General features: G+C 43.4%; 1 protein-coding gene across 2 annotated transcripts in view; it reads right to left on the bottom strand.

Annotated features, from left to right (window-relative positions):
* Positions 1 to 2,073: 2,073 nt before the first annotated feature.
* Mkx (mohawk homeobox) overlaps positions 2,074 to 14,843 on the bottom strand; it is a 70,067-nt gene continuing 57,297 nt past the window's right edge. The window contains exons 5-6 of one of the 2 annotated variants that reach the window (XM_004668135.2): positions 2,995 to 3,028; positions 2,074 to 2,888 (exon numbers count right to left, since the gene is read on the bottom strand). In XM_004668135.2, coding sequence (XP_004668192.2) covers positions 2,702 to 2,888; positions 2,995 to 3,028 — 221 coding nt within the window. In that variant the 3' untranslated portion in view covers positions 2,074 to 2,701. The remainder of the gene's footprint in view (positions 2,889 to 2,994; positions 3,029 to 14,843) is intronic. The other variant, XM_045151198.1, reaches the window with a different exon arrangement.

A 14,843-nucleotide genomic window follows, 5' to 3' on the forward strand; every position in this document is an offset into this window, starting at 1 on the left:
GAGTTAGAAGCCAGCCAGGCCAGAGACTACAGAGTGAATTCCAGGTTAGTCTGGGCTAAAGAGAGACCCTACCTCGAAAACCAAAACGTAAATAAATAAATAAAAAAATTCATGAATGAGCAAATGGAAAAAGGAATGAGCTACTGAAAGAAGGAAGTAAGTAAAACGTGGTTGTTATAATTATGTATCTTAACATTCAGTCACACAGCCTTTTCTTGGGGGTCTCGACATGTGGGGATCTGAGGTGATGAAATTCAACGCTGACACAGGCAGAGGTCCCACGGGGCTTCCCTCATGACCCAAAGAGGGTGGCGACGCGGGGACCCTCCCGTGCCGCTGTGTCTCCACTGGATCAGCTTTCAAAGGAAAACAAAACCCATATGATCATTGACTTCTGGAAATTAACCTTTATTTTAAATTTGTCCACAACTCCTGGCAGTTACTAATTTTAATTAAAATACAATTGGCAAAATAAAAGAAGAGAGGTAATTCTATTTCTTTATAATATAAATTATGAGTAAAGTTCTCTCAGCTGCTGGCTCAGCATTGTTCAAGACTTTTAAAGGGCTCGGGGGACTTTAAGTTCCAGAAAATGTTAAAGCAGCAAAAGAAAAAAAAAAAGTAGTTGCCATTGGAGACATTGCCCAGCGTGTGCTAACTGTAAAACCTCTGTGATGTGTTTGCAGGCTAGCCTCCAAACTCTGGCTGCACAGACATCATGTGGGTAGCTGGCCTATATTGTTTAGTGCTCATCACAGAACGAAACAAAACAAAAATTTAAAGATGGCAAAAGTGAATCATGACTAATTCAAATAAAATACAACCGGCATTCATTTATCTAATTGCAATATGTAAAAACAAAACACTTTTATTAAAATATTTTCATACCAGAATAATTTACCATAGTATGAGAAAGAATGAAGTATTTGTCTTTAGTTTTCATTCAGGTGTTCACATTTTGGCAACATTGTTTTGTATTGATTACCAAGTTTTCTTCCTGGAAAATGACTTAAGGATACAAACCGAAAGAACTGAATACTTCATCTGCTCATACAGTCATAACTTACATATATTGCTTTGCACCTCCTGTTATTGCAGACGGCAATTTAGAAAACAAAGTAAAAATATATATACAAAATATTTTTATATCAAATTATCTTCATTACACTAAATAAACCCAATCCCCACCCGAGTGCTATGTCACATGAAAGTGTCCCACAATGTCTATCAAGACTGGTTCTGTCCACATAGCAGCCAGAGAAGCTGTTGGCCTTAAAAGCATTTTGCAAAATAAAGAAAACTGTCAGTACATGGTTGCATTACTGGCTGTCATTCACACTTGCAAAAATGCTTTCCAGGCTAAAAAAAAATTACAAAATAGATTACATACTTGAAAAAAAAACACCATAAAAGAACCCAATCTTTTTACTTCTCTGTTGCACACTGTTGTATTTGGCATCCCCACTGTTTATTTAGGTATCAAGTCTTCCCAAGCTTAGTAGAATATTATCATTTGATTGAAAATGATACCCTTTCTTCTCGATAGTGATTATTTTCACTCAATGGTAGTCTAATTTAGAAACAAAATGTTCTTTCTTTCAATGCATGATTTCACTTAATTTTTACTTGAATGTCCTACTTGGCAAAATTCAGTGACTGTTCAATGTTTTGTTTTCCATATGTTTTAAATTGAAAAATCAATTTTATGCACATATATGTATATTCACACAGATACAGTTCTCTTCATTGTCTTGTTCTCATTGTAATACAAATTGTCCATAAGCAATTGTGCTTTGAAATGAACCAAATAAAAAGCTTTTAGTTATTCCAAATGAAAAAGAGTTTCCATCACAAAGAAACACTTAACCATAAAGCAAACATGATTATGTTTTAAACCTAAACTGTAGTTTAGTTTTACACAGGGAAATTCTCAGTTATTTATGTAATAAGGCTTTAAGACAATCGTCAGCAAAACTTCAGAAAAAAAGAAAATCCAAAATACTTGTCAAGGGCGTTGGGGTGTTTCCCACAACTGCTTGCAACTTTTTTTTTTTTTTTTCCTGATCACAATGTACTCACTGAAAATTTAAAATAGTTTGAAGAATGTCTTCTGAAATGTCCACATCGTGTGGAGGACTGCCCGTTTCATTTTGGAAGTTGGTAACATATCAGATTCCCAGGCAAAATACATATATATAAAGTTCCCACCGTTGTTCTGAAAAGCCCAAAGATCAATTTCCAGGACTGCAGACTTTTTTTTAAAGGATCACTTCATCTGGGCTGAACAGATTTCCAGGTTTTAGCGAGTGAGTGATGGACGGTATTTCACGGGCTCCCAGCCCTTCTGGTTTCAGTCCTGAAAGGTCTGGGGCTGCAGGAATGGGGCATGCAGACTAGAAAGCATGTGGCGTTGATTGTTGAGGCACAGCTCTCCCACTCTGCCCACGTTGGTGCTGACTCTTTGGAAGCAAGGCACTTACTGTAATGGCAATGCAGATGTTTTATACATAGTTTGAGCAACATAAAATAAGTTAACATTATTGATTAAAATGAGTTTTATAATTTATGTATCTTTTATAGAAGCAATTAAATGATATACTTAGGATAACTGAACATAAGAGGTCTCATTGGGAATCTGCATTGGCTCTCAGAAGGAGGTTTTATGAGACGGACACACAGCGTCGGCTGGACTGGCTGAGCTCTAAAATGGCTGCACGATTGGCACCTTGACCGTCTTGACTTCTGCTATGTGAGAAGACTTCTGAATGATGCAGCTGGTGGTCGCCTGCGCTTTGTCTCTTCCTTGGGCCAGATTTGTTAAGGCCATGGCTGCATTGATCTCTTTCCAGTACGTGTCACCCTCACTTGGCCCCTTTCTGTTAGCTGCGCTGAATTTAAGCAAGAGTGAAAGGAAACGATCAAATTTACTGTAGTCGGCACTGAAAATGGCATTCCTGCCAAGCATGAATGACAAATAGAAACTGTTTTGCTCACCTGCCACCTTTGCTGGAACCGATTTCCAGAGTGTCTGCAAAGAGAAGTAAAAAATCGAATAAAATTCATCACATATGCCTTTATTTTTCTTTCTTTTTTTAACCTTTTCTTTTATTTATTTTTATTTATTTATTTGAGAGTGGCAGACATACACAGAAAGAAAGAGGCAGAGAGAGAGAGAATGGGTGCGCCAGGGCCTCCAGCCACTGCAAATGAACTCCAGATGCGTACGTCACCTTGTGCATCTGGCTTATGTGGGTCCTGGGGAATCGAGCCTCGAACCAGGGTCCTTAGGCTTCACAAGCAAGCACTCAGCTGCTAAGCCATCTCTCCAGCCCCTATTTTTCTTTCTTTCTTTTTTAAATCTTAGGAGTCTTATCATTAATTGTTAAGAATAATTTTCATATGCAAAGATGTTTGAACACTACTTTAAAAATGTCAAGTAGTTTATTATATTATGAAGAGAGAGAAGGAGGGAGAGAGAGAGAGGGAGAAAGAATGAACTATGGGCAGATTAACATGCCTTACAAGGTGTCAGGTTTTTTATTTTCTGAAGCACAAAATAAAGAGGATCCTGGAAATTGTTGAGGGTACCCCAGGTTCGATATTCGACAATTCGATAAATGTTAAAGCAAAGAACAACAGAGAAGAGTGGCTCCGCGCTGCCTCTGGTTAGCTCACAAGACTCACAGACATGGCGTTCCTGACACATCAACAAGAACAGCAAGTACGGAGGCTCCCCTCCCAAAGCCTCTGGCCTCGCTCCTGAGCAAGTGACGGCGGGCCGGCTGGCATCTGCACTCCCACCCTCGGTGACCATTTGCTCTCCCGCGCCAAACAGCAAAGCCTCTCAACACCACGGAAACATAATGAAAGACAGAAACGAGTTCTTGATGTTGACAAGCAACTTGGGCTAGAGGAATACGAGGAACAGAACAGTGGACCCACTGGTGTGCGAGGTGAAGAGGGGTGACCTGCCAAAACAGCAGGCAAGAGGTGGGAGTGGGGCAGGGATCCCCTCGGTCAGCGCAGGAGGCTGAATCCAGCCCCCATCACCCCACTGCCATCACCTCCCAGTAGCTAGGGGACAAGGCAGCCCGGCGCACAGAGGAAGCACGGGGACACTGCTCAAGGTCCTCCTCTCCTCTGATGACATTTTCAAAACGGTCCTTTGCTGCCTTCATCTTTCCTTTCCTTTTCCTTTCTTCCATCCAATATCGCCCTGTACTTTTTGTCTGTGTGTTTTCTCTGTGCAGTACTGCTTGATTTCCAATCCTGAGCTCTCAAGTGTCATAAAGCAGCTTGACATGAAGTATAATATAACTTGGGCAACATGCCCCATGCCAGAGATGGATGGCCAAAAAAATAGATGCATGACTGTGCAGATAATGTGGTGAGGCATCAATGCCCCCTGTGCAGAAAGAAAGAGAAGAGGGACAGCCCACTCACAGGGAAGGCTGCAGGCGAAAATGGCTCACTGTGAGCTATTTTCACAAACCTTCACCTAAGGAGCCAAGGGACTTTAAAAAAAGAAAAAAGAAAGGCAAATAAGCAAAAAAGAAAGTGCATAAAAAAAGAAATGATGATGTTGTAAAGACCCACGCAATGTGTGTCATACCCTAAATGAAACAATAAAAAAGTTAGATTTATTTTGCAAGAGATAGATGATCAATAGATAGATGATAGATAGATAGATAGATAGATAGATAGATAGATAGATAGAGAATTGGCATGCCAGGGCTGCAGCCACTGCAATTGAACTCCAGATGCTTGCGCCACATAGTGGGCATGTGGGACCTTGCGCTTGCCTCACCTTTGTGCGTCTGGCTTATGTGGGATCTGGAGAGTTAAACATGGGTCCTCAGGCTTCATAGGTAAGTGCCTTAACCACTAAGCCATCTCTCCAGCCTAAAATATTAGTTCTTTCAGTTTCTTCTCATTGAAAACTCGGGGAGCATTTTTTAGGATTTGGAGGGCTTTGAGGAAATATTTAGATTTGTGGGAAACTGCACTGTTATTGTCTAGCGAGCTGTCAGCCATGGTATCTTCTGCGTCTGCTGGGTTGGCCTGGATGTGCAGCTCAAAGACTGCTGCATTTGATAATTTGGCCTCATAAAACCACTCATGCAAATGACAGAAAGCAATCATCATTTTTAGTCTGCAGAGCTCCAATAATCCTAATTTATAGACTACCTCCTCATGCGCCAAACACTCTTTGATGGGTTTTTCATCTGAACTTCTTGAGTGTTAGTGACTTTGAACATGGATAGCATGCCCCTGCGGGCTCCCTGAAGTCCTTCTTTGTTTAGTTCTGTTGTCTAAAACCCTTTGCTTGATTGTGACGGGAACGCAGCGCTACCAGAACAGAGAACAAGTGGAGGGCTTTGTTTTGGAGAGGGATATCCGGTAACAGTGGACGTTTGAGAGAGAAAGAGTGATGGCGGGGGGAGTGAGTTTTAGCTTTTGCTCATTTTGCCCACAAATTGCAACAATTCTGTTGCCAGAGTGAAGCAATTGGTTATGGGATATTTATTCAATGGAAAGATTTGGCAGATGCAGCATAAGTTCCATGAAGCTTGAACGACATCAGGGAGATAACAAAACACAATTTAGAAAAGCCCATGTAATTGATGCTCCGTTTCACAAGTGATGCTGGCCCCATTTATGAAGGGACCGGAACCCCATTTCCTACCTGACTAGTCAACCTGAGGGCGGTTTACTGTGCAGACACAGGGGCAGCCTATATCTGCCAAATCGTCATGAGATGCAGGACCCCAGGATGACTTGGTGGCACAGACCCTGCACAGAGGGTGCGAGAAGGCCGTGGTTCTGGCCCATGGGAGCCACGTCTCCCTCAGATGTGGAGGAGCCTGTGTGTTCTGTAGTTCCACAGCACTGGGTTTTGGCTGGAACGTTCTGTAGCCAACTCCTTGAACTTATGCCACAGAGAAACAAGTTTTCTGTCGCCAACTGTGAAATTATAAAATTCAGCCTACTCTTGAGTATATGTTGTTTTACACTTTGGTGCCTGTGAAAATACCTTTGAGATGTAAAAATTCAGACTTTCATCCCCCTTTGGCCATTCTTAATTAGTTTGACAAATCTGAACAATGTTTTAGGCAGTATGCAAGCCCGAATTCTGTCTTTTATTTCAAGGCATGTGGACACATTCAGTCAGACAGTAGAGACTGGCTCTGACCCAGGGGCAGAGTCTTCATACCATGGAACAAAGAGCCGAGCCATCTTTCATCTCTAGTCACTGCATGTCACAAAGCCCAATTACAAGGTTTCAAATCAGCCACAAAAATCTATCTCCACTTTGGCTCACTGTGTGCAGAGTTTAAGAAGTAGTCGGTCTTCAGGGGCATGTACCCCATTGCTATTGTTTGAGGGTTGCCCGGTGACTCTAGGGTGTCACACACCCACAGCCTCCTCCGGTAGATCGACAGTTCTTGTTCCCAGATGAACCCACAGAAGGAAGCCCACAGAGGGGCCTCCCTTTACTTGGAAACATTTGTGCTTTTTCAGGAAAGCAAGCTCTCTACAGATCTAGTCATTTGGGAACTGTATTTTTCTACTCATGATGCTGAGATGAAATCTGAGATGCCTCAACTATTTTAGAGACAGATATCATTTGAGGACAAACTCAGAAAATTTACAATCTACTCCTAATATTTTTTTTCTGATTTCCTTTGAAATAAAAACTTGCTGACTCTTTTCAAGTTCAACTGGTTTGTGTCTTTTCAGTCCATGATAAGGATTTAAGGAACAGGAAGAGAGTTGTTTCCACCACTGGTGGTTCTGAGGCTCAGGTCACTTCTGCCCCCAATGGCAGGTCATCTCACGGGTTCCCTCCAGAAAGTGCACCAGAGGATCCAAATACAACTAATGGGAGAAGGAAGGATTTTGAATGCTGTTGAAATAGAGGAAAAGCAACAAGCCTGAGCTTCTCTGTGCTGTAGGTTCCTTGAGACATTCATGAACACGCACAGACTCAACAGCTGCCTGACCCACGTTTGCTTGATGGCATCTCTTACTCTGCAAGTAGCCTGGCTCCGCCTCCCCAGAGTCTACAAACTCCGAAAATCAGCTATGCTGTCAATTACCATAAAAGCAACTGGTTGGCAGGGACAGCTTACTGAACCAGCCAAAAGAACATGTTTTAAGACCAAGCGGTGGGCGGGGGGGGTGGGGGAGAAAGAAAGAAAAGAAAGGGGTACGTAGTTAGGAAAATCTTGGATGCTGTAAAATCCAAACCATGTTGAAATTTGAAATGGGGCTACCCTCTTCAGCTTGGAAGTGTGTTTCCTTATAAAGTAAAAACAGAGAAACAATTATGAAAAAAAAAACAACAGTTTTATGGCCTCTTGAGATGTGCAAGATCGATCTTGACAAACGCCAGTGAGAAGAACACTGACTCTACTATGTATTCTTAAAGTAACATTTGTCACCCTATCAAGAGACAAAGTCATAGCTGAATCTTTCTTCTCCAGGATGTAGTGTTCAAATTTAATGACTAATCCTAAAGTTGGGAATGCTTTTCAAAAGTGTTCCACAAAATAGGACTCATACCACTGCAACGTAAGTGAAAATTAAGGAAGATTAAGTATGAGTCTTTTTTAAATTAAGTAATCCAAAAATCATATGACAGATGTTTTCCTAAGTTGATGGGAGAGAGTTGAAGAAAAGAGGCTCTTGGAATTATGCAAAACGTGGCAAACAAGTGAGACATCATCCGTCAGGAAGTTCTGCCAGGAGGAAGACAAGGTGGCCCGTGGGACTAGCTGGGTGGGCGGAGGAGCGACCCGCTTGTGTTTCCGCGGATCGAAGACCGTATTCACTTCACCTAGCAGAGCCGGCCGGAAGCTCGAGGAGAGACGAAAACTCTGGGGTGTCTGTGGGTGTCTGAAGCAAACCTGAGCTCCGGCTGTCTCATCACCATGCTTCCACACACATAATCTCTTTGGAAACTGTTAGTGGTGACAGCCAGGGTTTGGAGGGTTTCTGATCATAGAGGTGCAGAATCCTGAGACACAAGTCAGTTTTGGGAGTCATTCACAAGGATGGAATAACTGATAAGAAGAAGGCAGCAAGAAGAGAGGAAACTGTGTTAACGTCGGTTACTCCACACCTGCAGGATCTGAGCAAAAGTACCAAGCCACCACCTTTGGGCTAGGTGCTCCGGATCTTGACTTCCCTGTGCCGGGAGATATGGCTAGGTTCCCCCACACACCCACAGATAGCTTCCATGGTGACTCTACCTTTCATTGTGATTTTGCTCATTTTCTCTAAAACGAAAGTAATAGAGGTTCATTGTGGAAATAAGGTAGAAAATGGAAATGAAAGTGTGTTTGGGGTCAACTGATAGCAACATTTGGATATTCTGCCTTCCAGACAAATATTATTCATACGTTTTCAATGAGGTTCACTGGTTGGTACACCACTTGTAGCCCGCTGTCCTCACTGAGGTGCCCCTTGTCTCACCCCATGTGATTATAAGTGGGCAGTAATCTACTGTCAGAACCCCTCATGGCTTTGGGTTTTCCTGTGAAACAAAAACAGCTTGAAGGAATTCAAAATCCACCTCTACCTAATTTCAACTTCAATATCGAGACAAAGAAACAGAAAAGGGATGTTAAGAGAAGTAAGTGTTGTCATTCTTGACAACTACTAACATTTGCTGAAAGCCTTTCCTTTTGTCTGGTACTAGGCCAGGTACTCTACCAAAATTGTCCAGTTACATGGTGACAACGGAGTATCACCATCCTTATTCACAAATAGTGCTTGTATCTTAGAGGTTCTAAGACTTCATTAGGAACCCAGATAGAAAGCAGGAATTGTGAGACTCATTTCTGGGTCACTCAGCACTGAAGGTCATGACAGTAACTGCAGAATTCCACTATCCTAGTATTTCTGTGGGTGGAGGCCATAGTGAACGGCTCACACAGAAAGCTGGCGGAATGATACTATGCCGAACACCTGTTCACCAACATGCATGAGTCCCTGAGGTCAATCCCAGCACAAACAAAACCCAAACAAAACACACACACAAATGGATAGAGACAGATAGGGAAAGAATGGGCATGCCAGGGCCTCTAGCTGCTGCAAATGAACTCCAGACACATGTGCCACCTTGTGCATCTGGCTTACCTGGGTCCTGGGAAATTGAACCTGAGTCCTGTGGCTTTGCAGGCAAGTGCCTTCACCGCTAAGCCATCTCTCCAGCCCCCACAATCAACCCTTTTTGCTAGATTTTGCTACAACTTTAGGCAACAATCCAATAAGCTTCTTTGTTTCCTCTGTATGATATAAGCTGTGATTGAGAGATCTGTCCAAACTACAGTCCAGGGAATCAAAAGCAGCTCTCCAAAGAGCTTCCTCGGGCTTTACACAGAGATGTGATGGCTCTATAATTTCACTTCTTTAGACCAGAGTGAATTAGTAACCCCTGGACAGCTGTTATTGCATCACTTTCAGAGGAAATTTTTGTGGCGATCTTCTCTTTGGGCTATTTAGAGCTTTTAAAAAAAAAATATTTAATTTAATTATTTATTTATTTGATAGAAACAGGGACAGAGAGAATGGGTGCACCAGGGCCTCCAGCCACTACAAACGAACTCCAGACGCATGTGCCCCCCTTGTGTATCTGGCTTATGTGGGTCCTGGGGAATCGAACCTGGGTCCTTTGGCTTTGCAGGCAAGTGCCTTTACCGCTAAGCCATCCCTCCAGCCCTATTTAGAGCTTTTGAATAAGTAAATCATTCTAAATGATATCATCCCAAAAAGGAACAAAAAAGAAATCAAAACAAAAAATAGCCAGCAATTTGTCACACTACTTATCTGTGAATGACTAAACTGCTCCTTATAGCTTCCCCCCTCCAAAAGGGAGTTCCCATGTAAAACCTGGGTTTGACAGGACCCGCCTGCTTCTCAACCCTGGCTACTAACCAGGCTGCTGCCTATGGTGGGCCTGCCGTGCCAGGATTTCGAGAGCCAGCGACTGGTGGGGTGGAGGTATTTGGAAACCTTCTATAGGGTGAGGATTAGGAAATAAGACCTGGCTCATCTTTGTGGATGGATCTAGTAGTTCTCTTTTGCAGCACACTAGTCCAAATATCCATCCCAGGATCTTAAAGAATAGTGGCTTCCAAAATCATTTAAGAGTTTGAGGAAAAATCTTTCCAAAAATGGAGCCAGTGTTTCCCCTAAGCCATGGCTTCCACCATCTGGCCAGAGTCTTTTCCTTCCCGCTACCTCTCATGTGGGCTGGCTCCCGCTATGGGTAACGATGCCCAGATGTTCTGGGTCTACAAGATCCCCACCTTCAGCTGCCTTTCTGTCAATGCGTCGTCTGCTTTAGCTCAAGCCATAAAATAAAAATTAGAAACCCACACCCCTCTATGTGGGACCAACGGCCAAGAGCTCCCTGTCAGGACGGGGCACGGTGACATGTCAGAGCCCCAGTGTCGGCCACATTGCCAGCACGGCCATACCAAACACGGCGGCACCTGCCCGTGGGCCCCTGGGGCGGACCTGTCAACGTGGTGCTTGGCTTCCTGTTCCTAAGGAACTGTAGCCTTGATGGTTTTTCTTCATGTCCAGCACTGGACCTGAGGCTGTGACTCCTTGAAAATCCCCATTGTCTTTGTTTTGGCACAATGCATCTCTATTCTGCCCTTGTGTATTTGGGCTAGCAGACTAAAAGCACAGGAAGAAGGATTTGTAACTTAAAAGTAACTTCTTAGAATAAACAGAATACCATCCAATGATAATGTTTCAGTTCACTTACAGTCTTTCCCACCAAACATATTGAGTGTCGCTAATGCTAAGTTATTTTGCACAGCCCCCTCTTGCAAGACTGGTCTTCTGTGATCACAAAGGCCCCACCCTCGAATGCTTTCGGTCTGAAATTGCACTTTGAGAATTAGAAGATAGTCTATGGGAGGAAGGGGTTGGTGGGTGACCAGACGTAGGATCTGAAAGCAGTCGATCTCTTTTCTGTTCTTGGCTCCTGGTTTTTGCATGAGGCTGTTGTAGAGGGAGCCATAGAGGCATCATGGTGCAGTGGTCAGTGCCTGGGCTCTCAGGCTGGTCAGCATAGACAGACCTCACTCTATACTCAATGTGAGGGCTGGCGAAGTCTGGACTTCTTGCGTTTCTACTTTGTTGCCCATAAAATGCATGGCAGACTCACGGGAAGTTATGAGGAACACATGAAAATATTTTGTAAAACACGAGACGAGAGCTTGACATATTCATCAAACACTATAAGGGCCTTTTGTGAGTAAAAATTAACCTCTTGTCTAGATATATTTTTCTACATCTAGTACACAGAGCTAAATGCAGTCACTTGAAAACTTAGCATTGTTTCGAGATGCAATATGCAAACCATTGTGTAAGGCAAAAAATTAGAGCTGGGCAAAATCTGACTCAGATTAATGGATTAAGTGTGTGGAATTGTCATCTTCAAAGACAAAATGGTGTTTCTGTGCAAAGCATCACAACACGCCAAGACAAAGACCATTGGAGCCACATGAAAGATCCACCAACCTTGAGGATCTGGTGGTTTTATTACCACATTTTCTCAAGGGAAACCTTAGAGATGATACTCCAAATCCCTCACCCATGAAAGCTGGGTTTCCGGCCAGCGTCTTAGACAATGACTTCTCAGCCATGCACGAGTAATTTACTTCTGAATGCGTCTGTGTTGCAAAAAGTACTCATTGTCCATAAAAGTGCTGCTGCGTGCAAGCCGGGCAACTGGTTCTGAAACCCGGATGCACGTGTTGTGGTTGAATCTAGCCCTTATCTTTGTTCCTGCCTGCTGGCGGTCTCCTCTAGATTCTGTTCACAGGACAGGGGCTTTTGCTCTTAGGACAAAGTTAGCAGCTGACAACTGCAGTTCTGAAAGGCCTATGCTGTTTAGTAATGAAACAGCTGAATGGTGTTAAGCTATAAAATTCTAATATGGCTTTCTTCAGCAAAAAAGAAAAAAGAAAAGCATTTGAAATGGAAAAGATGTGCATTTGTAACAATCTGGAAACTGGCTCAAAAGTTTGGTTCTCTTTGCGTATTGCAAATACTTTGGTATCTGCAAAACCATCAAAAAGTACTTTTCCTCTGACATCTGAACCCCAGCGTATCTTTTCCCCGGGTCACATCATTGCCTTGCTACTCAAGTTACCATCTCCAGAAACGAGCCTGCAGGCGAGGAGGTCTGGATGCGGAACTTGTCTGACTCTGTTAGCACCAGGAATGACATAATAAAAAGATGACATTCACAAGCATCTTGGCTCCTTCAGGAAAATAGCGAATGACAGTTACTCTATTTACAGTTCCTCTGCTGCAGTGATTATAAAAGAAAAAAACATATATATATGCATGTTGGACACATGACGGGCACAACCGAGGACACTTGTGCATTTCAAATGTGCTTCAAAGTTCTTGGTGAACTTGAAGCTTGAAAGCGGCCTTGGTGTGTCAGTGTCCTGCATTCACGATTTTGCCTTCGGGTTCTGAAGTTGCCTGCTTTTGAGTCAGAAACGGTATTCACAGCCTCAGCAGGAGTGAAGGTGAGAAGATCCCTGCCGGCAGCGCTGGGACAGGAGGTGAGATCAGCCGCCTTGCCTATGGGAAGGCAGCTGTGGCTGGAGGGCTAGTAGCCAATACTTTAGTGGACCTCCTATGTCCCATTTTGACCAACAGGACATTGAAGAACGCTTGTCCACTCTTGAGTCTCAGCAGAAGGATCCACTCCAAGTTTGGCCCAGGGATGTCCATCCCAAACCAAGCAGACATGAAAGCCTCAGAAAAGGGGGAGAAGCCATCCTTGTTTAATCAGAACCAGGCCTGGGTTCCCAGTGGCAGATTCTCCCCCCACCAACAAGGTTCTTTCTGGCTGATTAGAGCCATGGAGGGGGGGGGGGGAGTTGACTGGTAAAGGATGAAGTGGTAGGATTTGATTCTGCTCTTGCCTATGAATTCAGTAAATATATAGTCATTACATACTACTCCTAAATACCTGTGCTTAACATTTATTTATTTATTTTTTTTGAGGTACGGTCTCACTCTAACCCAGGCCAACCTGAAATTCACTATGTAGTCTGAGGGTAGCCTCAAACTCACAGTGATCCTCCTACCTCAGTCTCCCAGTTCTGGGATTAAAGGCATGCACTACCATGCTCAGCTAATATCTGTGCTTTTAATGCATGTGTATGTGTGTGTTTGCATCAGTTAAAAATAAATTTCAATGTGCTGGGGAGATTGCTCAGTTCAGGGCACTTGCTTGCAAAGTCTACCATCCTGGGTTCACTTTCAGTACCCATTGAAGTCAGATGCACAAAGTGATGCATGTGTCTGGAGTCCATTTGCAACACCAGAAGGCCCTGGTGAGCCTATTCATTCTTTTTCTCTCTATCTCCATCCTTCCAGTCCTTCTCAAATAAATAAATAAATAAACAAGTACATAAATGTTTAAAAATATATTTCAATTAATGATAGGTTGACTAAATCCTAATACAATTATCATACTGTACCCATAAATATGTACATTTTTATTTGTGATGTATCAGTTAAAACTAATTTCAAGGGCTAGAGAGATGGCTCAGCACTTAAGGCACTTGCCTAAAATACCCAATGTCTGAGTTCAACTCCCCAGTATCCATGTAAGCCAGATTCACAAAGTGGGGCATGTATGTGGAGCTCATTTGCAGTGGGTGGAGGCGCTGGTGCACCCATTCTCTCTCTCCTTATCTCTGTCTGCTTGCAAATAAATAATGAAATTTTCATAAAATGTAAGGAGTGTGTGACTTAGACTTGCAAGTATCTCTTTGAGAGTGGGTACCAAACACATTAAATAAAACACACCAGCTGCTTTACAATAATTTGTGTAAGGCACAGAACTTGAATGAACTAGCACCATAGGGGGAAAATGAGCAGATATTAAGCAAATTATTTATGTATGCTTCGTCAACATCCCATGAGATGAGACGCCAGAGCTGGGGAGATGGCTCAAGCACGAGGACCTGAGTTCAGATCCTTAGCACTCATGTAAAAGAAGAAGACAGACCAGGCTGGTGTGGTGGCCTGGGCCTATGTCCCTCGGGCTTGCTGGCCTGCTACTTTAGCAAAACTGGTGAGCTCCAGAGTCAGTGAGAGATGTTGTTTTGAAAATAAATAAATAAATAAAAAAGAAGGTGGATGCCTGGAGAGATGGCTTAGCGGTTAAGCGCTTGCTTGTGAAGCCTAACGACCCCGGTTCGAGGCTCGATTCCCCAGGTCCCACGTTAGCCAGATGCACAAGGGGGCGCACGTGTCTGGAGTTCGTTTGCAGAGGCTGGAAGCCCTGGCGCGCCCATTCTCTCTCTCTCTCCCTGCCTCTTTCTCTTTCTGGCTGTTGCTCTCAAATAAATAAATAAATGAATAATACATATATTTTTTAAAAAGGTGGAGAGCAATTTAAGGAGCCACCCAACAGTGACCTCTGGCCTTACACACACACATACACAAAACACATGTGCACACAAACAATGTTAGTAGCACCACAACTCCTAGGCTACTGTGAAGATGGGTGAGGGGCTGAGGAGAGCGGCTAGAAGAGCCTAGAGGGAGTGTGGGCCTCAGTACTGTGATTCCCGCCACGCCAGAACTCACCCGCAAGAGCCAAGGGCTGCCCCGAGTCCACAGAGTTATCAAGCCTGCTCCTGGCTTTCTTTTTCTTTTCTTTTTTTTTTTTGGTTTTTCTAGGTAGGGTCTCACTGTAGCCCAGGCTGACCTGGAATTCACTATGGAGTCTCAGGGTGGCCTCGAACTCGCAGTGATTCTCCTTCCTCTGCCTCCCAGTGCTAGGA

This window comes from Jaculus jaculus, chromosome 5, assembly GCF_020740685.1.
Source record: "Jaculus jaculus isolate mJacJac1 chromosome 5, mJacJac1.mat.Y.cur, whole genome shotgun sequence".
NCBI lineage: Eukaryota > Metazoa > Chordata > Mammalia > Rodentia > Dipodidae > Jaculus > Jaculus jaculus.